This window comes from Neofelis nebulosa, chromosome 18 (assembly GCF_028018385.1).
Source record: "Neofelis nebulosa isolate mNeoNeb1 chromosome 18, mNeoNeb1.pri, whole genome shotgun sequence".
NCBI lineage: Eukaryota > Metazoa > Chordata > Mammalia > Carnivora > Felidae > Neofelis > Neofelis nebulosa.
In genome coordinates, this window is record NC_080799.1 from 44,538,775 (window position 1) to 44,558,632 (window position 19,858).

Genomic DNA, 19,858 nt, shown 5'->3' on the forward strand with positions numbered 1-19,858 from the left:
CGAGGAGCCGTGACACCGCTCTCCTGTGCTGAGTCTCTGGGACCCAGGGCGGGCTTCACCCCGACTTCACCCTGCAGCTTCAACCGCAGCTCACACTCCCGGGAGGCACCCGGCGGCCCTGCCCTGCCTGCTCCGGATGCGCCGTGGCCCGCACCCTGCACGCACCCCCTGGGAAGGCCCTGCAGTCTGCAGGGGACCTGGTGTCCCTCCACCTGCCTATCCGAGGTGGGTGCCGCGGAGCTCCAGTGGGGAGGGACTGTGAGTGTGTCGGGGGACATCCCCGGGCCCTCGGGGGCTCCGTGATCTCTCCCTCCCTCCCCCTGCCCCAGCACCCCCACCTAGAAGGGGACCAGATGCTCTTCCAAAGTGGTCAGCCCTACCTAGACATGGGCAGGTGGTCCTTCCTGGGGCCGGGGGGGGGGGGGGCCGGCAAAAGGACACAGGCTTGAGGTTTGACGGGTTCTGTCAGCCTCAAATTCTCACATCCTCGTGGGCAAATGCTGGTGTGGCACTTGCACTGAGGCTACGTGGGGCTCGCTATAGACCAGGTGCTGTCCCCCTGCCACCGGTCGTGTCACGGCCCAAGGGGCCCGGGGCCTCCCCGGGGAGCACACGGGCAGGGCAGATGTGAGAGTCCCGCCTCCTCTTGGCTCACCGGGCCCAGGTCCCACCTCCTCTCCACAGGCCGGGCCCGGGGTGCTTACCGTGCTCCCCGACCAGATGCTGGATCTTCTCATAGGGATCAGGGCCCCTCAGGCTCAGGGGGCTGTGCTCTCCGGCGCCCGGAGGCCCGCCGGCCCGCTTCCCCTTGGGCCCGAGGCCGGTGCCGCCTCTGTTGCCGCCCACCGAGGAGGGCAGGATGGTGGGGTAGTTCATGGCCCCCAGCCCCGTGGCCAGCTTGAGGCCGGCGGCGGCCGTGGCCGCGGTGTGCGCCACCCGGGCCCTCTCCTGTGGCCCCTCCACGTGGCAGTCCGCGTGGTACACGCTGTGCACTGACTCGGCATCGGGGGGCCCGCGGCCCGGCGAGGGCGGCGACGGCAGCGCTCCGGCCCGCACCAGCCTGGTGTCCTCGGGGCCGGGCCGGCGCGGGCTGCCGTGGCTGAAATGGTAGTGGTGGTGGTGGTGGTGGTGGTGGTGGTAGACCAGGTGGTGGACGGAGGCCGCGTGCCTGCCCGCGCGCCGCGGCCGGCGCCCGGGACCCTGGCCGTGCAGGGCGCCGCCGGGGTCCACCTTCTTGCGCCAACGGCTCTGCCAGCGGGCGTACAGGCGCAGGCCGCGCCTCTTGACCTTGCGGCAGACGTGGCCCACGTACTTGAGCAGCTCCTCGTAGCAGCTGCCGGGCTCTGAGAAGCTGGCCAGCGTGCTGTCGTTGGACAGGTAGCGTGCGCGCTGCTCCCGCATGAGCTGGTTCTCCCGCTGCTTGGTCTCCGAGAACTGCGTGGCGATCACCACCAGGCACAGGTTGATCATGAAGAAGGAGCCCACCTGCAGCAGGCGGGCGGGGGTGAGCCTCCTGTGGCCCGGCCGCTGACCCAGGCTGTGGGGGAGGGGGTCACGGGCTGTCGGGGTCGGGCGGGGCACCCCTACGACAGAGACCGAGCCCCGGGGGGAGACACCGGAGAGCCACCGCACGGTGGCCGAGGACCCAGCTGTGAGTGAGGCTGGTGGGAGCGCCCCAGGATGGGTGGGGTCCTTGCTGATGCGACGCCGAGCCCCAGCACCCACCGCGGGCTGCACGGACCCTTGCCTCCACATCTGCGTGTGGAGGACACGGCGGCTGGCGGGGTGGGAGAGACCCCCCCCCCTTCCCATCACCTGCACGGCTCGCCCCCTTCCCCACTTGCTCTGTTCCCGACGAGACCCTCTCGACCGTGGCCACCGCCCGCCTCTCCAGGGCGGACCTTTCCAAACCCCTCAGCTTCACTCCCTCCGTGGCAGGGTCACCACGTGATGCTCTCCTCTGCTCACACTTGTGGTCAGAAACGAGGCAGGGCGTCTGCCTGTCTCTGTGCACAGCAGGGTCTTCACAGACCCTGCCTCGGACACCACGATGTCTGGAGGCCCATCTCCACCGTAGGGAGCTGTGCCTGGTGGGGCACCTACGCTCCAGAGAGCCGTGCCTTTGGGGCAACCTGTTCTGCGGAGAGCTGTGTCTGTGGGCTCGTGAACATCGTGGAGGGCCGTGACCCCAAGACACGGTCCGGAGTCTTCTGCAGCTTCCAGACGGGACCTGGCCGTGAGAGGGCCTGACGAGGCCCCCCGGAGGTGGGCTTTCTCCTCCGACCACCTCCCACCGGGAGCTCAGCGGAAGCCCCCTGGCCCTAGCACGGGCAGCCCTGGGTCTCTTTTGCTCTGGCCCGCCCTGCGGCTCGCCTAGTGCAGGGTCCCCGAGGGAGTCAGCGGAGGCTCGGATGGCGCAGCCTGGGGACGTGGCGACGTCCACCGAGAGGGGAGTTGAGGGGTCTGCGGTCAGCTGTCACGACGCAAGGGCACCTCCGCCCACTAGCGCTGGCGGCCACGGACATCCCGCCCAGCCCCCGGTACTCGCCCCGTCGCCCGCACTCACGATGATGAGCAAAATGAAGTAGATGAAGTTGTAGAAAGAGTGGGCGTCCATGACGTAGTACATGATGTCCACCCAGCCCTCCAGCGTGATCACCTGGGGGGGCAGGCGGCTGCACACACGGAAGGCCCCGGGAGGGTGGCAGGGGCCTCCTCGCCTGCGTCCCCTCGGGGCCCACCGTGGGGCCGGGAGGGCAAGTGAACCGACCCCCCCGGGGCCCCCCCACGCTCGGTGCACCCCCTCGATGGGGAAACCGAGGCCCAGGCCCTCGGCCGCAGAGCCGGGACCCACCTGGAAGATGGCGATCCAGGCGTAGCCGATGTTGTCGAAGTTGATGGCGCCGTTGTGGGGGTTGGAGCCGCCTGAGCGGCATACGTTGTAGTACTGGTTCCAGTTGATGCAGGCGTTGCGGCCCGCGCCAGCCACGCCCTCGGCCTGCGGCTGCCCGTAGGCCTCCCAGCCCAGCGTGCACTCCACGCGCAGCTCACGGCGGCTGGGGATGTGCGAACACTTCTGCATGCCGTTGTCCCGGCGCGAGGAGCATATAAAGGGATTCTCCTCGCCCTCCTCTGTCTGGTAATACGGCCGCAGGAAGGTGAGGTTGTTGTTCCTGCGGGCGGGCGGGCGGGCGGGAGGCGCAGAGGCAGAGAGGGAGACACAGAGAGATGCGGAGAGATGGAGAGAGAGAAGCCAAGATACGCAGGAACACACGCAGAGACAGACACAGAGACGGAAGGACACAGAAGCAAGAAAACAATGAAAGACAGAATTGGGAAACACGAAGGCAGTGAAAGAAGACAGGCGGACGGAAACAGTGAAACACAAGCGGATTAGCAGGAAAAAACCACACCTAAAAACAAAGAAACCAGAACCCCAACCAGAAACAGTCTAGAAAGGGCAAGTCCCTAGAGCTTAAGGCTGGAGAGAAAGAAGCCTTCTGGGGGTGGAGCGTTGGGTGCTAAACTGGAAGCAGACTGGGGGCGGAGCACTATCCTAGGCTGGGGGAAGGAGCCTGCTGGGGGCGGAGCATCTGGGGCCGGGCTGGAAGGGGAGGAGCCTGCTGGGGGCAGAACATTGTCCTGGGCTGGGGGCAGAACGTCAGGTTCTGGGCTGGAGAGGGAGACGCCACCTGGGGGTGGAGCATCAGGGGGGGCCGGGCCACGGGGGGAGGAGCCTGCTGGGGCGGAGTCTTATCCTGGGCTGGGGGCGGGGCATTGTCCTGGGCTGGGGGAGGAGCCTTCTGGGGATGGAGCATCAGGTGCCAGGCAGGCGGGGGAGGAACCTGCTGGGGGCGGAGCATCTGGGGCTGCGCTGGAAGGGGAGGAGCCTGCTGGGGCAGAGCACTGTCCTGGGCTGGGGAGGGGCCTGCTGGGGGCGGAGCACTTGGGGCTGGGCTGGAAGGGGAGGAGCCTGCTGGGGGTGCACAACCCACAAGAGCCCTTAGGGCCACCCACCTGGCAAAGGTGCTATCCAGAAAGCAGCGGTTGCGAAGCAGACCAGCCCAGAGCTGTACGCCCACGATCCCGAAGATGAAGAAGACAAAGAAACAGAGCAGAAGGACGTTCCCGAGCATGGGCAGTGTGTCCAGCAGCAGCGTGACCAGGATCCGCATGCCTGCAGGTGGCAAAGAAACAAGTCAGCAGGGCGGTGCTCTCCTGGGGGTCCTTTAGGCGCCCACCCCTCCTGTGGGCCCTGCACCCTCCAGCTGTTCATACATGGGTATCAGCGACTCGGGGTGGGGGGAACTTGCACTGTGTCCCTACACATTCAGCGGGCGAGGCACAAGGACCCCCGTGGATCAGACCTACATAAAGGACAGTAGGGCTGTGGGCCTAGGTCTCGAGGCTGATGGGTTCCCCCCACTCCTCCTGAATGACTGCCAGAGCCCCAGGGGCCCCAGCAGCTCAGGCTTTGGGCTGCCTCCAGCCCTCAGGAGCCTGGGGTCTTGCAATGGGGACAGGGCTGGGAGCATTTCTTTCCGTGCTCTGCGGGAACCATGCAGAAATGGGCCCTGCACTGGAGGGAGGTAGGGGGGCCGCACGGACACCCAGGGCACGTGGTGGTTTTTCCAGAGAGAGTTTTGAGGTCCTTGTTGCCTGGGTGCTGTGAGAGGGTAAGTTAATTAATCCAGTCACCCAAGCCCCGTGTGCCCTCTACTCACTTGCACCTGTCCCCTCCCAGACCTGAACAAGGGTAAGACAAGCAAGGGCCAAGGCTCAGGCAGCAAACAGCACCCTCGGCCAGGGGGTGGGGGAGGGGGCAGGTGCCGAGGCCTCGGAGCAGCGCCTGTGAAGTGGCAAATGGCAGAACGGGCACCTGGGGTCACAGGGGGTGAACCATAGCCAGGAATGGCATGGAAGTTTTGGAAGTGGCAGGGAGGAAGATTTTTTTAATTTTTTTTTTTTTTAACATTTATTTACTTTTGAAAGACAGAGAGAGACAGAGCACAAGCAGGGGAGGGGCAGAGAGAGAAGGAGACACAGAACCTGAAGCAGGCTCCACGCTCCGAGCCACCAGCACAGACCCCGACGCGGGGCTCCAACTCGCGGACCGCACGATCATGACCTGAGCCGAAGTCGGCCACTCAACCGACTGAGCCACCCAGGGGCCCCAACAGGGAGGAAGATTTGTGGGACACGCAGCCAGACATGAACTGGCTCAAAGGGCCACAGATGTGATCCAGGGATCAGAGTGGACCCCAGGAAGCCAGTGAGATGCAACTCCGCCTAGGGGAGGTGTGCAGTTTGGGACAGGGAAATGTCCCCAGAGGGAGGCCAGGCTGCTGGGAGCAATTCTGGACACTGCAGACATTTAGCCTGAAAAGTGAGTTCTGCAGAAATGGGCCATGTTGTGGCTTCCCTGCTCTCAAAGGTGGACCCAGGTGAGCAGACTGTGTGGTGGATGCCAGGCACCGAGCTGAGAGCCACCACACCAGCTCCCCTCACGCTCACAGCCACCTGGGGGGGGGGGGGGTGGGTACCACTAGTGTCCTGCTGTTACAGTTGGGAAAACCGAGGCTCAGGGAGGTCAGTACCTTTCCCAGGCTCACACAGCACCTGAGCCCCACCTGAACCCTGAGGACAAAGCCAGCTGGGTAGGCGGGAAAAAGACCCAGGGGTCCCCCAGCACAGCACAACTCCGTGACACCTGCCCTCTGGTGGAGCTGACGGGCCCGTGGCAGGGGGGGTACTGGTCCCTGGGGGGGGGGGGGGGGGCACACCCTTCGGGGGGCTGTGGGACAGGCCTGGGTGCCGAGGCCGCCAGGACTCAGGCCTCCCCGCTGGAGAGGTTGTGTGCACACGGTGTGCGCAGACCCGTGCACACACACGTACACACACGCCTTACGTGGTACCGCGGGCACTGCCCTCCTGCCCAGGAAGAGGAACGGCTGAGTTCAGACGCGACACCGGAAAAGACTCAAACCATTCCCCCGCATGGGCAGGTGACCTGTGTAAGGGCGGGCCGCTTTCCAAACAAGCACCCACGTGACTTCCCGGAAGCTTCTCTACACTGTCCTGAAGCACCAGATGCCTCTGGCAGAGACAGGACCAGAGAGTCAGTGGCATGCGCCAGATGACGAAGCCACCAGGGCCTGCACAGCCCCCAGTGTGACCCAAATGTCGTGCACAGGAGAAGCCCGAGGCCCAGAGCATCCGGTCACCCCGCCGCACTGTGGGGAGCCAGGACCCCACACTGCCTGCCTGTCACACCCCAACATGGTCCAGGATGGCTCTGTTCTCCCCAAAAGGGGCAAATCCTCCAGGGCCCTCCTCCCCCAGGACGAGGGTCTGTGCTGGGGCCAGAGAGTCCAGAAGCAGGCGGTGTGCCCTAAGGGACCCTTGAGAGCTGTCAGTAAGGCCGGTAGGACACCCAGTCCTGTCCCACGGAGGGGTCACTTACTGGGCACACGGTTGATGGCGCGGAGGGGCCGCAACACACGCACCGTCCGGATGGCGGAGAGGCTCACGTTGTGTCCGTCCAGGGAGTACTCCATCATGCTGGTGGAGGGGCAGTGGGACACAGAGGCTCAGGGGGTGCCCACAGCCCCGGGGACAGAGGTGAGCACAGCCCTTCTCCAGGGCACCCGCCAGCTGAGGCCAGGAGGCCCAGGGCAGGTGACCACACGTTGGGGGCCCGGTCCCTGAGCTGTACCCCGAGCCTCCCTGGGTCACCACTGGGGGGCCCTTTACCGCTCACTCCATCTGCCTGTCCTGCCACCCCCACTGCCAGCACAGGGAGCCCCAGGACGGCGTCCCGCTCCCTGGCAGAGGCTCCCCACCCTCAGCCTCCTCCCAGATTAGGCTTTGCCGGGGGCCCTGCAGAGGGCACCGCCCATCCCCCTTCCTGGAGGGCCCCAGGAGCTCCCAGCCAGGCTCGGTCAGGCACTGGCGCCACCGCGGGGCAGCCCTAGCTTTGGGGGCCAGGGGGTCCGTACCCCGCCATGACGATGAAGAAATCCAGCCTGTTCCACGTGTCGCCCAGGTAGCACTTCTGCCCGAACAGCCCCAGGGCGACCATCTTGATGATCATCTCCACCGCAAAGAAGGCGAAGATGAAGTCGTCGAAGGCCTGGCGGGAGGCGGGGCCTGAGACGCGGGGCCTGGGAGGCGGGGCCTGCACGCCCGCACCCAGGGGCTGCCCCCGCACACCCGCACCCGGGGATGCCCACCACGGGCCCACCTCCAGGATGCTGCAGCGCTCCGACTGGCACTCGACGTCCTCGCAGGGCCGGAACATTCCCAGGGTCACGCAGTTGAGCATGATGACCAGCATGCTGACGTGCTCGAACCACGTGCGGCAGGCGGTCGAGTTAAGGGTGGACGCTGGAGGCGGAGACGGCCGCGGGGCAGCAGGGCGGGGGGCGGGGGCACCCCTACGGCCGCCACGGTGCCTACAGGCACGTCACGTGCCGAGCCCTCAACAGCCCCCGCGCCCGCCCCGTCGGCCAGGCCTCAAGGGGCAGAGCCCTGGCGCTGGCCACCGCGCGCAGTGACCGCTGCATCCCCGCGTGGGCCACTGCTGCCACCCCCGCGCTGCGGATGACGGCTGCGGCCCCTCTGCCAGGCTCTCCCCCCCCCCCCAGCTCGGGTGTTCCAGAGTGAGGCCACACACTCGGTGCCCAGCCGGGGCACCAACACATGCTGCGGACGCACACGAACCATGAGGGGAACTCCACGCTAAACCCCACGTGATGCCAGCAGGCGCGGGGTGCCCTGACCACAGCAGCTGGGATGACGGACGCGGGCTTTAGCTCAGCTCAGCGACTGTGCGTGGAGGACCCGCAGCCCTCCTGTGAGCCTGGATGGATGGGGGCCAGGGAGGCCACCCCAAGGGGCCTGCAGCGACCGGCCACCTCCAAGAGTGTCCTGCTGGCAGGAGGGCGTCCAGGTGGCGTGGGGGCCTCGGGAGCTGGGTCAGCAGCCACCCCCAGGTACTCTGCACCTCGGCCACCCAGACCGACGAGAACTCCCGGGCATTCTCAGAGCAGCCACCAGGTGGCGCTGGGGCCCCACGCAGGCTGCACAGTGGCCTGGCCCACCGTAGCCGTCTCTGCGAAGGGGTGCATCCCTACACCCAGCCCAGCTGGATCCCCAGGAACTCAGGGAGCCCTGTGTGAGGCATGGGGAGAGAGCCAGGCAGCACAGGGGACGGGGGCTCCACACAAACCCTGTGGACGCACGCACGCACGCAGTCCTCGTGGCCCGGAGGGCTTGGCGGTACTCTGTGCACCACCCCACCCCATGTCATCCCCACGGCACGAATCCCTGGACCCACCTCTGAGGTGGGCTTTCTGTGGGGCTGCCTGAGCTGGAGAACAAAGGGAGGAGAGCAATGGCCTAGGTGCCCAGAACCTGGGGCATGGTGGGGATAAGGCCTGGGGAGCTGAACGGGGTCAAGAGACACGGGGCATGAAGGAGACTCTTCTGCAGGGGCTGGAAGCAGCCCGTGCCCTTGTCTCCCCCAGCCTCCTGGGCAGGGGCAGAGCCAGCAGGGCACAGTGCAGGGGCAAGAGCGGGTCAGGGCCAGCAGGGCACAGTCCGGCACGGTGCCAGGCCACCAGGGTAATTATGTTCCCGCCGAGAGCGCCATAATTACAGTTAATGGGTTCAGCAGTAACAAGTGTTTCTGCTGTGGTCTGGCTGCAGAAAAACAGAAATCAGCTTCCTGCTAAGGCGGCACCCTGGCCCCCAGGCCCCATGATGGGTTGTCCGGGAAGGACAGGCTGACACCCTGGGGAGTTGGGGGGGGGGGGGGGTTCAGACAGCTGGGCTAACGGCAGCACCAAATAGCCAGGGTGCACCTACTATGCATAAGCCTGGATCCATCTGGGGATCTTGGGGACCCCCTGCACAGGTTGGGTCCCATGCTGTCACAGCGTGCTGAGGCTGCACATGGGTGCTGGTCCTCTCCACCCCTCAGGCACCACTCTGCTGGCCTCCCGACCTCTCTGTCCCTCCACTGCTGCAGTAATAGCTCTGTGGAGAGCTCACGCATGGATAGGACGCACGTGTGTGTGTGTGTCATGGGGACAGGGCTGTGGTCAGTGACACAGAATGGCTCAGCAGACCGGCCTGCAGGGAGACAAAGCCCCACATCCCCAACAGGCACGGCAGGTTGCTCCCGGTAGGTGACAGTGGGATGGTGTGAGGGAGTGCATCCCACCCCACCCCTCCTCCCTGACCCAGGTAGACCCTGGGTCTTGCAGGTGCACGCCCCACCCCCACCTGGCAGGGAGGCAGCATACACGAGCCTGGGGCCCCCAATGTGCGTGTGCAGCCACCCGTGCAGGTGTGGGGACTGTCTGCCTCTTTGGAACCGGGAACCCCCTCTCTCTGTCCCAGCACCCCAAGCTCTCCCAGGCTGGGCTGCCTCCCCAACCTGGGAATCCTGCTTCTCCAGCCTGCTTGCCTGACTTCTCCCAGGCTTGCACCAGTGCTCACTCAAGATCCCCCTGGAGACCCCCCTGTAGGAACATCCAAACCAGGGAAGGTGTCCTCAATGAGGTGATGAATGTGCATGGTGGCCCTGCACCTGTCCCAGAACAAACCCACCGGCTACCCCCAAGCCCCTAATCAGCACTGCCACAGCCACTCCCACCAAGCTGTGGTGTGGCCCCTGTTCTGGACCCTGGGGCACAGGGCCAGGCAGGGAATGAAGGGGTAGGTACAGGCATCTCCTGGCCTGGGGGATTCTTGCAGGGTACCTGATCTAGACCCCGGAGCTGGTGTCAGGCAAAGCGGAGGACATCTACCCTCAACAGTGGGCAGGAGGCAGACTATTCAGTCCAGGAGCTGGGAAGGGCCCTCACTCCCCAGGAGGAGACACAAACCAGGCCCCCAGGAACTTGAAAAGACAGCTCTCCTGGGGGCCCCTGAGCTGGGGTCCTACCTCCCCTGTTCTTCCCAAACTGCTGGCAAGCCATGCCCGCCCACCCACTTCAGGTTCCTCCTGACGGTGCTGCTCCTGTGGGCCTTGGCCCGCCTGCCCCACCCATGAGGCATGTCCTGGGGCTCAAGACCCCTCGGGCAGGAGTCTGGGTACCCATCCTGGAGGGCATGAACACAGGTTCATCCAAGAAGTGGGACACTATCGGTGTGTGTGTGTGTGTGTGTGTGTGCGTGTGCGCGCGCGTGCGTGTGTGGCTGGGATAACCACACCGGTCAGCATGGCTCCAGCACCTGGAAAGTTCTCCATCCATCACTGAGATCGCTCGCCCTTGTGGGGCTACTATGCTAGTGATACAGCCTCTATAGCCTCTGCCTCTCTCCCCCACAACCCCACACACACACATGGGAGGGAAGAGATCCTAGGGTCCTGCACTGGGGCCCCGAGACTTTGCCTCGGTCCGTGTAAAGCAAGGTGCACAGGAGCGTGTATGGTCCTCACAGGCAGCACAGGTCCTGTGGACAGCCAGGAGGCTCCCCCGAGACAGGGGTCACAGGGATGAATCAGCCCCCCGCAACAGCAAGGCCACCTTCCTCCCCCATCACACCTTAGTGGGTAGCTGAGGACAGGCAGTGCCACCCAGCTACCCATCCAGAGCCCAGTGACTTCTGGAGACTTAATTACACAGATGGGTTTTCTGGATTTTAATTAAAAATCCTTTAGGTTTGGAACCAACTTCTGCAAATTAGAGTCAATTTCCACCATGGGTCCAAGGAAGCCAAGCTGATGCGCAAGCAGGAGGAGGCAGCCACTCCTGCATAGGGAGGGGCCCACAGTGCTGCCCAGGGCCTGGCCACAGAGGCTCCGGGGGCTTGAGTCCAAAGCTGAATGAGATGGTCTTGCCCACAGGATCCCAGAGCCAGCAAGGCTCCGTCTGGCCAGCAGTGAGCCCTCTGACCTACACTCTTTGAGCGCCCAGGTCCCAGGGCCTCCCTCAGGGCTGGAGACCCCACCAGCGGCGGGGGCAGAGGTCCCGTCTGTCGGGAGACCCCTCAGGCGCCATGCCCACGCTGTGAGCCCCACACTCCGCACTCAGAGCCCTTCCAGTATATTCTGCCCAGCCTGGCCTGACGCCAGCCTTTCATACCTCCCTGCTCCCCTTCAGGCCTTTGCTGAACCAAGGCTGCACCACCTCCCCACTTCTGGCAGCCACGCCACGGCTGGCCCCCCACCCCTGGCGGGTGTGGAGGAGGGGCCCAGTCCTGTCCTGAGGCTCTCGGTGCCAACTTCCTGACCTCTCCGACCATGGCTCCAATGCACCCCACACAGACACCCCAACGCGAGGCCGCAGTGGCGAGGAGGTGGTGGCCGCTGTCCGTGGTGCTGAAGCGGCCCTGCCGGGGCTTGCTCAGGGCTGGGCCACTTGTTGGACAGCCCGGGGGGATGCTGCTCGCCTGAGGGACTGAGGCTTTGCTGGGAACCGCTCCATCAATCCAGGCTTCCTCATTCTCAGACTCCCAGCTGGTTAAGAAAAGCACACCAAGAGAGTCTTCGAAGATGGCACTGGCCTGTGAGCCCCATCTCCTCCTGTCCCGGGCGTGGGCACTGGGTGGGAATGTCCCAGAAGCGAGGGTGACCCCAGCGGGGGTGACCCCAACAGGGCTGGAAGTCAGAAGGGGCTCATGGCCACTCAGCCCCCCACTTTCACTGCCATCAGGGACCCTGATAGTCCGTGACACTGCCCCTCCCCAGTGACCGTGGTTTCTAGGGTCCCGGAACCAGGTGGAGTTCCCCGCAGACGCCTGCACGGCACGGGGCAGTGTGGTCCAAAGGGTGGTCCTGGACCCCCGAGCCAAAGCCTCATTGTTAACATGCAGCTCCCCATGGCCACCCAGCTGGCTCAAGGCCCCAGACCTAGGGGGTGGGCCGTTTCTCCCCGTGCCCAGCTCTGAGCCAGAGGACGAGAGCCTGACGCCGACAATACCACTGCTTGCCCCTCCTCTTTTCTGAGCCTCGGCTTTCCCCCCACCCCCATACGATGGGAGTGTGGCAGCTATATTTCAGGGGCTGAGGGAAGCACCCAGATTCCTTACCTTCTGCGGGAGCATCCAGCAGGCTCCATGTCCCCCCTACCCTCCCTCATCCTGAGAATGCCACTTCAGCTCCCCTGGCCGGCCCCACACACGAGGAGGGAGGGGATGTGGTGTTTTCACCAGAGGGACAGGGACAGGGGGCTGGACACCCCTCACTGAGAGACACACACCAACGGGGAACCCAGCAGCTGGAGGGGCCCCTCCGCAGGGCATGTGGGGACCAGGCCCTGATCCCACAGGCTGGGCTCCCTGAGGGGCTGTCAGGAGATCACGCGGATAGATCTGCAAAGCTCTGTCTCCGGAAGATGAGAAAGCCCCGTGCAGCCCAGCCCCGCCCACCGCCCTCCAGAGCAATCTGCTCAGCCAGCTAAGCTCCATTAGACCAAATCCACGACAGCTTGGCGTTGAGTGTCCTCGTGTCTGGGGGAAGGGGGGGGGGGGCAGCGGGGCAGGAGCAGCAGGAAACAGGGGGCCCAGGGTCGGGTGGGCCAGAGCCCCCTCCTCACCATGGCCTCAGCCAGGTCAGGTCCCCCGTCTGCCTGTCTGGGACCCACAGCAGCCGCCCCCACAGCCGAGAGGCGGCCTTGGGCCGTTGTGATCCCCCGTACACGGGGAGTGCTCAGCCCAGACCCCCACGCGAGGCCCTCAGACACCAGCCTCAGACCCCGATGGGCCTTCAGTCTTCCTGGGTAGTGTGGACAAGTGGCCTGCACGGGCACATGGTGTGTAGGGGTCAGCTCAGCCAGTCCAGGGGCTCCACAGGTGCACACGCCTGCCCCAGACACACAGCGGCCGATGGAGGTCCCACATGCTGGGCCAAGGGCCCCACTCCGGTTGGACCACTGACGGGGCAAGCCCTTCCCAGCCCTGGGGGAGGTGGTGTGGGGCCTTCCGTGCACACAGGGCCTGCCGCCCCCGCCCCCCAGCCTTCATTCTCCTGAGCATTCAAGCTTGCTCTTCCATTTTGCTCCAGGAGAAAAGCGTATGTTTATTCATGGGGAGAAAGCCCATCCTACAAGGGAAAACAATTCTGGGCCACTGAGAGCAGACGTCTACTGTACCCCACACGGCTGAGTGGGTGGCTGCAGACAGAACAGCTGTGGGGCCGGAAGAAACACCCCACGCAGGCCCGAGCCAGCCGCAGACCAGCCCCTGGGGCCCCGTGGGCAGCACGGGAGACCCCAAGAACCAGCCCACGTCTCAGTCACGGCGTGGCCTTCCCCGAGTCCAGCCCCCCTCCCGGGCGCTCCACCCACACACCCACCGAGAGCCGGGCAGTTCCTGGGAACCAGTGAGGCTGCGGGCCCGGCGAGCCAGGAAGCACCACGCGGGGCCCCTGAACATCAGACCGTGTCCACGGACAGGGTGCGAGGCTGCAGCGGGGCCGCCGGCACTGGCGCAGAAACACATCCTGGGCAGACGGAGAGCCACCATTCATGAAAACAGCCAGCACGTGGAGGCTCGCTCCTCTAGGACGTGGCTTGACACACGTGTACGAGAAGACACGGGAAAGTTCCGGCAGAAACCCTCACGGGGAGGGAGTGAGACAGGGTCCAGGCCGGGGCCGGGCTGATGGGGCTGGCAGGAGTCGAGAGGCCACTTTTGCTGCCCCCTACCCCCTCCCCCGTGCCCTCTCGGTCCCCCAGTTCGGTCTGTGTGATTACGCATCTTGCGTGTTCTTACCGGAGATACACGCGTGACAGGGCTTCCCCGACGCTTCCCCGCAGCCCCCATTCCTCTGCACCACACATGGACACCATATCCAGCCCTCCAGGCGGGGCGGGCAAGACGGACAAGGGCTGAGCTTGGCGTCAGGGCCCTCTGGAGACGGCCAGTTCCACATGGAGCAGTAGATGGCTGCTGGCAGCACCACGGACCCCATGTGGGCGCAGCTCCCACCCAGGCGCACCCCAGTTCCTCAGACCATCAGGTCCCCACACGGCTCGGCACACCCCGGAGAGAGGAGGGCCCTCTGACAGACATGCACGGGCTCACGGCTGCCCACGGGAGGAAACAACCCAAACGTCCACTAACACACACGCGGATAAACAAGGCGTGGCCCATCTGTACAGTGACACATCCCTCTAGGGGAGAAGAGGAGCGGAACCTCCGCACCTGCTACCACGTGGGTGAATGGCACGGGTGGGGCGCTCGGGGACAGAAGCCAACGGAAGAGGACAAGGGTTGCGGGACCTGGTTCCAGGACCTGTGTTGCCTGTGTCCACAACAGGCAAATGTGGACAGACCATGGACTAGCGGCTGCCAGGGGCTGGGGGAGGGGGGCAGAGAGTGAGAGCTAGTGGGGACAGGTTCCCTGTGGGGTGATGGAATGTTCTGGAACTAGGAAGAGCGGGAGGTTGCACCGCACCGTTAACACACTGAACTCCCCAGAACGTGTGCGTTTCACCTCAGTGACTGAAACACACAGGGTACTGGGGATTCTTTTTGACCACTCCATCTTGCTGGAGCCTCCAACCTGTCCTTGCTGTCCCTCAAATCCAAGCGGAGACTCAGGACCGGCACCTGGGCGGGCATGGAGGGAAACCCCCCCACCGGCTCCTCCACCAGATGTCCTCCCTCCCTGCAGGGCGCAGCAACCCCCCAGCTCTGAGCAGATGGGCTCCCCAGCACTCCAGGGTCCCCCTGGTGGCTTCCCATCGTGGGTCCAGCTGCCCGTGGGGATGGCATTGAACGACGCCTCCCAGAGCTCACAGCGGACCAGGGTAGCAGGGCCCCTGAGACCCTTCAAAGGCAGAGCAGGAGCTCCAAGTAGGGTACTAAGGCAAAGCCACTTGCCATCCGCCCTGGGCTGTTGTAGCCCAGGGACACCCTTGACTCTCAAAAACCTGGCCTGGCCACCCCTGGTCCCGGCAGGGTCCAGGGCTCCAGCCCCACACCGCAGGGCCTCAGCAGGTCCACACCTGTGCACCTGCTAATGAAGCCCAAAGCCTGTGGGGACTCAGGCCTGGCGGGAGCCGCAGGCAGGGGTCTGCTCCCTGGTCTCAGGGGTTTTGGCAGGGCCCCTGCCCTTGCGGGACCCTGGTCTCCTGGGACCGACTCCTTCTCTGAAGCCCTGAAGGCCCCCTTGCTCAGCAGGTGTGGAGCAGAGACCTTTGGGGGCCCCGCCTGCACCCTATGGTGTGAACCACCCTGTGGTGGTCATCCATGTTCCTCCCGCCAGCATCCACCTTGTCATCAGTGGGTCCCCCGAAGTCTTATCGCTTCTGCCCCAGCCTGGGGGGTCAGGCACCACCTGAAGGGAGAGCACGCCCCCACCCAAACCCCGGGCAGATGTACCTTCCCTGGTTCCCGGTGACGATTATTCCATAAACACTCCTGCTTAATTAACTAGCGATGAATCAACTGATTAAGGCTTCAGCTGCCGTGACGGGGCCCAGCCCAGGGTGGGATGTTCAACTGCAGATTAGGGGGCCTCGGGGCGGTGGCACTGAACAGGAATGCGGGTGTGCCCGGGCTGGGTTCGCACACGCTGGGCCCCCAGGGAACATCTCGGTCATCTCAGCAGTGCTCGGGCTCAGCCGCTCAGACCTCTGCTGCACAGGCCCAGCACCCCTCACCAGGACTGATGGTGAGTGATGAAGCCGGTGTGGCCGAGACCCGTGGAGGACGGGGGTGGGGGGGGGGGGTGGGGGGGGGTCTGATGCTCTGGACAAAGCAGCTACCCGGCACCTGCCACCATGCCAGGGCGCCTCGTCTAACAGCTGTGGGAACGGACGATGCCCCCGGGGCTCCTGGAGCAGGGCCTCTGTGCCACCAACCCTGATGCCCACAGGGGCACAGACCCCGTGCTCCAGTCTCACATGGGGGCCTCTCTGAGGAGGGAGAAGCAGCCACTCCAGATCTCACCATGAAGGAAGTTTGTCTCCTGCCTGAGGTTGTTGCCATGACAACAGACTGCTGAAAAGGTAAGGAGGGGGCTCTGGGAAGGGCCCCCCCCCCCAGCTCACTCCCTCCAACAGCCCCCGGTCTCCAGCCTCCCCACCCACCCCTTAGGCCACCACCGCAGAATTTTAAGTGAGGGAAGGGGGTGGGGTCCCGAAGATCCTGTCGGCGCCTGGGAAGAAGGGGACCATGAGGGGAGGGCCTGGGGGCTCAGGCCAGGTGCGCCTGCAGGTAGACTATTTCGAAGTCAGAGACACGGTGGCCTTCTCAGCCTGTCCCCACCACACACGTCCACGCTGCACAGGAAGGGCCCTGGTTCCCTGTGGCCAACCCCCATTCACGCAACCCGTGGGGACACAGGACCCCTGCCCCAGCCAGCCACACGGGCCCTGGGGAACCACAGGTCTGCCGGCCCATCAAGAACTCCCTGGACATGGCTCACCCAGCACCTTGGCGACAGGATCTGCCACAGCCACTGTGGGGGGCAGCGGTACCCGCCCCCCGAATCTGACATGGGCCCTGCCAGCCTCTGTGCCCGCCTGTCCCCTGGCCTCTCCCAAATGGTTCCTCTGCTCCGAGCCCCAGCCCCCTGCTGCTTCCCCTCCGGCCAGACTCAGGCTGCAAGGAGCCCTCCTCCCCACTCTGTCCCCGTCCCCATCCGCTCGCCCCGTCCCTAGGCCGGTGTGACTCATGCTCACTGAGCTTCAGCTGGGGTGGGGAGCCAGGAGAGCTGGCCAAACATGGAGCTGTTTGCTCTGGGCCTGCAGCTCAGGGTCACGTGGGGGGAGTTCAGGGGGGCCGGGCCGTTCCCGGGAGATCGCCTCCCCTGGGAAGACAAGAGGCTGTAGGCCCCCTCCCCATCGGAGCTGGCCACCCACCCCGGCCACCCACCCCGTGATAGGAGCTCATCACCCCACCCGTGCACACCTCCGGCCACTGGAACATTCTTTCTCTGTTCTGAGAGCTTCTCCCTGTACCGGCGGCCCTGGACACTTCCGGAGCTGTGCTCTGGGACTCCCCAGGAAGCCAGCTCTGACCCAGCAATGAACCCCCTTCCCTAACCCCTGGGCACGCCTGCCCCCGCGAAGCCCAGGGCATCCAGGGCTGAGGCCCACGTCCTGCCCAGCAAACCCAGTGCCCGGTTCTGTTCTGAGCAGTTCGTGGCACCGACGCCCCTGCTGCCGGCCTAATTTCTGAGCTCATCTGGGCACCGTGTTGTCCTCGCCCTAGCGGCATCCACACCCATCTGCCGCAGAAGCAGCCCCCTGGACCCCGGCCGAGTAGGGCCCAGGGCAGCCAGACCCTGGCAAGAGACCTAGTCTGTGCCCGTGGCGTGCCTGTGCGCTGAGCACTGGAGACCAGCGTCTGGGCATGCGTGTGTGCGCTCAGGTGCGTGTACTACCCATTCCTGTGTGCCGTGCATGCCCCACACACGTGCATCGGAGCAGAAGATGTGCGGGCAGAAGATCGGAGCAGAAGATGTGGTAACACGATCGGACACGTACAGCCGAGCTCACCTTGCCAGGAGGGGGGTTGGAGGTTGGCTTTTCTCCGGAAGAAAGAGCGCCCCCACCCCAGACAAAGCGAAACGCTCATTTACACAAACATCCTGGAGCCCGAGCACATGCCCACAGCTCCCTCTAATTGTGCACAATTTTAAAGACCATGCTAATTAGGAAGCGCGCTAATGTCTCTGCTTAGCTCTTAATAAGGAGCTTGATTTCGGATTTTTTCAAGGCATAATTGAGTGGAAAAGCACCCCATCTCCACTTCCAATTATCATCCTGCAGGAAGCCTGACTGTGCTGGCCACGGACCCTCATGGAGACCCTGCCAGCCACTTGGTGGCGGCATGTGAGAGTGAGTTGGAGGCCCACAGCCCCCCTCCCAGGCCATTTTCCCGTCTGAAAGGGGAGCTAGCCCCCAGCTCTGTTCCTTTCCTGTATCTCAAGCTCTCCTGATGGATCTCCACGTCACAGCTCTGGCTCGGTTCCTGCTGGAGCAGCTGAGGGCTTGAACACTCCTAGGACCCGGCCATCCCTTCGGGCTGGCTTTGTCCTGGATGCAGAAGGCGGGTGGACTGGCCTTGCCACGTGAAGCCTCCTTCCCAGCGAGGCTCCTCTGCGCAGGCTGGGGCCCCCTGCAGGGGGCTGTGCATAACCCCCCCCCCCCCCCCGACCTTGGAAGGGAAAGGCGTGGGTGGGGGGGGCAAAGAGCCAGGAGGGCCCCCGGGGAGGAGGACAGACCGCCCATGGGGACAGGGCTTCGGGGCCTGCTCTGGGCAGGAATTCTCCAGGCCAGAAATAACTGCCTCGGCACCAGTGCGCAGCTGCCCAAGGCCCGAATTAGCGACCCCAGGGGACTGGACGCTCCTTCCCTGGGAACTCGGCCTGGGGAACGCGCCTACCCCACCCCCAGCCGGCAGGCCGCCCCGAGACCACGGCCCCAGGGTGTGTAGGGGCTGAAGGCAGCTCCCTCCAGCAAGAGCCCGGGGCCACACCCCAGCAGTGACCGACCCAGAGGCCAGGAGCCCGCGGGTGGGGCCTGGCTTCCCCAGCTCTGCCCCACGGAGGGCAGGGCCAACCCCTCATGGTCCCACGAACACCCGACACGTGCAGTGACCACCGCATCACATGCAGATATACATCTCTGCACACATGGGAGTCTGGCAAAGGGGCCCCCGCAGCAGGACTGTCCCCACGACCCTGCCCACGCCAGCCGGCCCCTCCCTGAAAGTCCCAGCCTCCCCCCAGGCATTGCCTGGCAACTGGGCATTAAGAAGGAAGGGCAGGGGGCGCCTGGGGGGCTCAGTCTGTTGGGCATCTGACTCGATGTCGGCTGTGGTCACCATCTCATGGTTGGTGGGATTGAGCCCCGTGTCAGACTCTGCGCTGACTGCAAGGAACATGCTCGGGAGTCTCTTGTCTCCCGCTCTCTGTCCCTCTCCCGCTTGTGCGCTCTCCCTCTCTCTCTCTCTCTCTCTCTCTCTCTCAAAATAAACAAACATTAAAAAAAAAAGAAAAAGATGCTCCTCCATGACACCCCCCCCCCCCCACCAACAGCTGGGCAGCCAAGGCCTCCTTCGGGGGGGGGGGGGCTGGAACAGGGGAAGGGCCCCCAGACCTCCCACCCGAGGTCAGGGACCAAGTCCAGCTCCCCCACCCCAGACACGACACACCCTCTCCAAGGGCCCACAGGGCACCTTCCCCAATGTGCTGGTAGCCAAGAGCCCCCAGGCACAGGACAGTTAGGGGGCCTGCAGGGCACGGGGGCTTTTAAGTCCCTGGCAGGTTTAGGAAGTAGCCCGCCAGCAGGAGGGCTGAAGCGGGGACAGCCGCGGGGGCCACCCACTCTCCTGAGCCGGTCGCCCACTCAGTGATTCCTCCACCACCACTACCAGGCGTCCCCGTCAAGCCGGGACCCCTCGCACGGCACCGGTCCCACTGGATGGGGCCTGCCTTCTCGTCAGGGGCCCCGGGGCTGCCCAGAGGAGGATGTTTGGGCAGAGCCCCAGGCTCGGGGGCTGGAGGCCCCAGGACTGGGAGCAGGATCTGGAACCAGGACCGTGGTCCTGAGAAACCCGCCAGGGCGCGGACTCCCATGGTGATCAAACACCCGCCGTGGGAATCGTCCCTGAGCGGGGCAGAGGCTCAGGCTGGCCACTGGCCAGAGCCCACGACAGAGACCCAGGCGGGCCCTCCGCTCTGACTCCTGGAGAGAACCCGGGGTCGGGGCTCCTGGGGTAGGAGTCACGAGCATGTGCTCCCCACACAGACCTCTAGGGGCCCCTGTAGCCCCTGCTAGGGACACACCCGGTGGCAGACTGCCTTCCCAGAGCCTGGCCCGGAGTTCAAATCCTGCCTCTGGAAGCAGCCCGAGCTTGGTTCCTCCCCCAAGGACACCAACAGTCCAGA

General features: G+C 64.9%; 1 protein-coding gene across 3 annotated transcripts in view; it reads right to left on the reverse strand.

Moving 5' to 3' along the window:
* CACNA1H (calcium voltage-gated channel subunit alpha1 H) overlaps positions 1-19,858 on the reverse strand; it is a 61,651-nt gene that overhangs the window by 18,759 nt on the left and 23,034 nt on the right. For all 3 annotated transcript variants that reach the window (XM_058711547.1, XM_058711545.1, XM_058711546.1), the window contains 7 exons: positions 7,244-7,355; positions 6,999-7,132; positions 6,464-6,561; positions 4,018-4,177; positions 2,855-3,173; positions 2,567-2,659; positions 705-1,485 (listed from right to left, as the gene is read on the reverse strand). In XM_058711547.1, the coding sequence (XP_058567530.1) occupies positions 705-1,485; positions 2,567-2,659; positions 2,855-3,173; positions 4,018-4,177; positions 6,464-6,561; positions 6,999-7,132; positions 7,244-7,355 (1,697 nt within the window). The remainder of the gene's footprint in view (positions 1-704; positions 1,486-2,566; positions 2,660-2,854; positions 3,174-4,017; positions 4,178-6,463; positions 6,562-6,998; positions 7,133-7,243; positions 7,356-19,858) is intronic.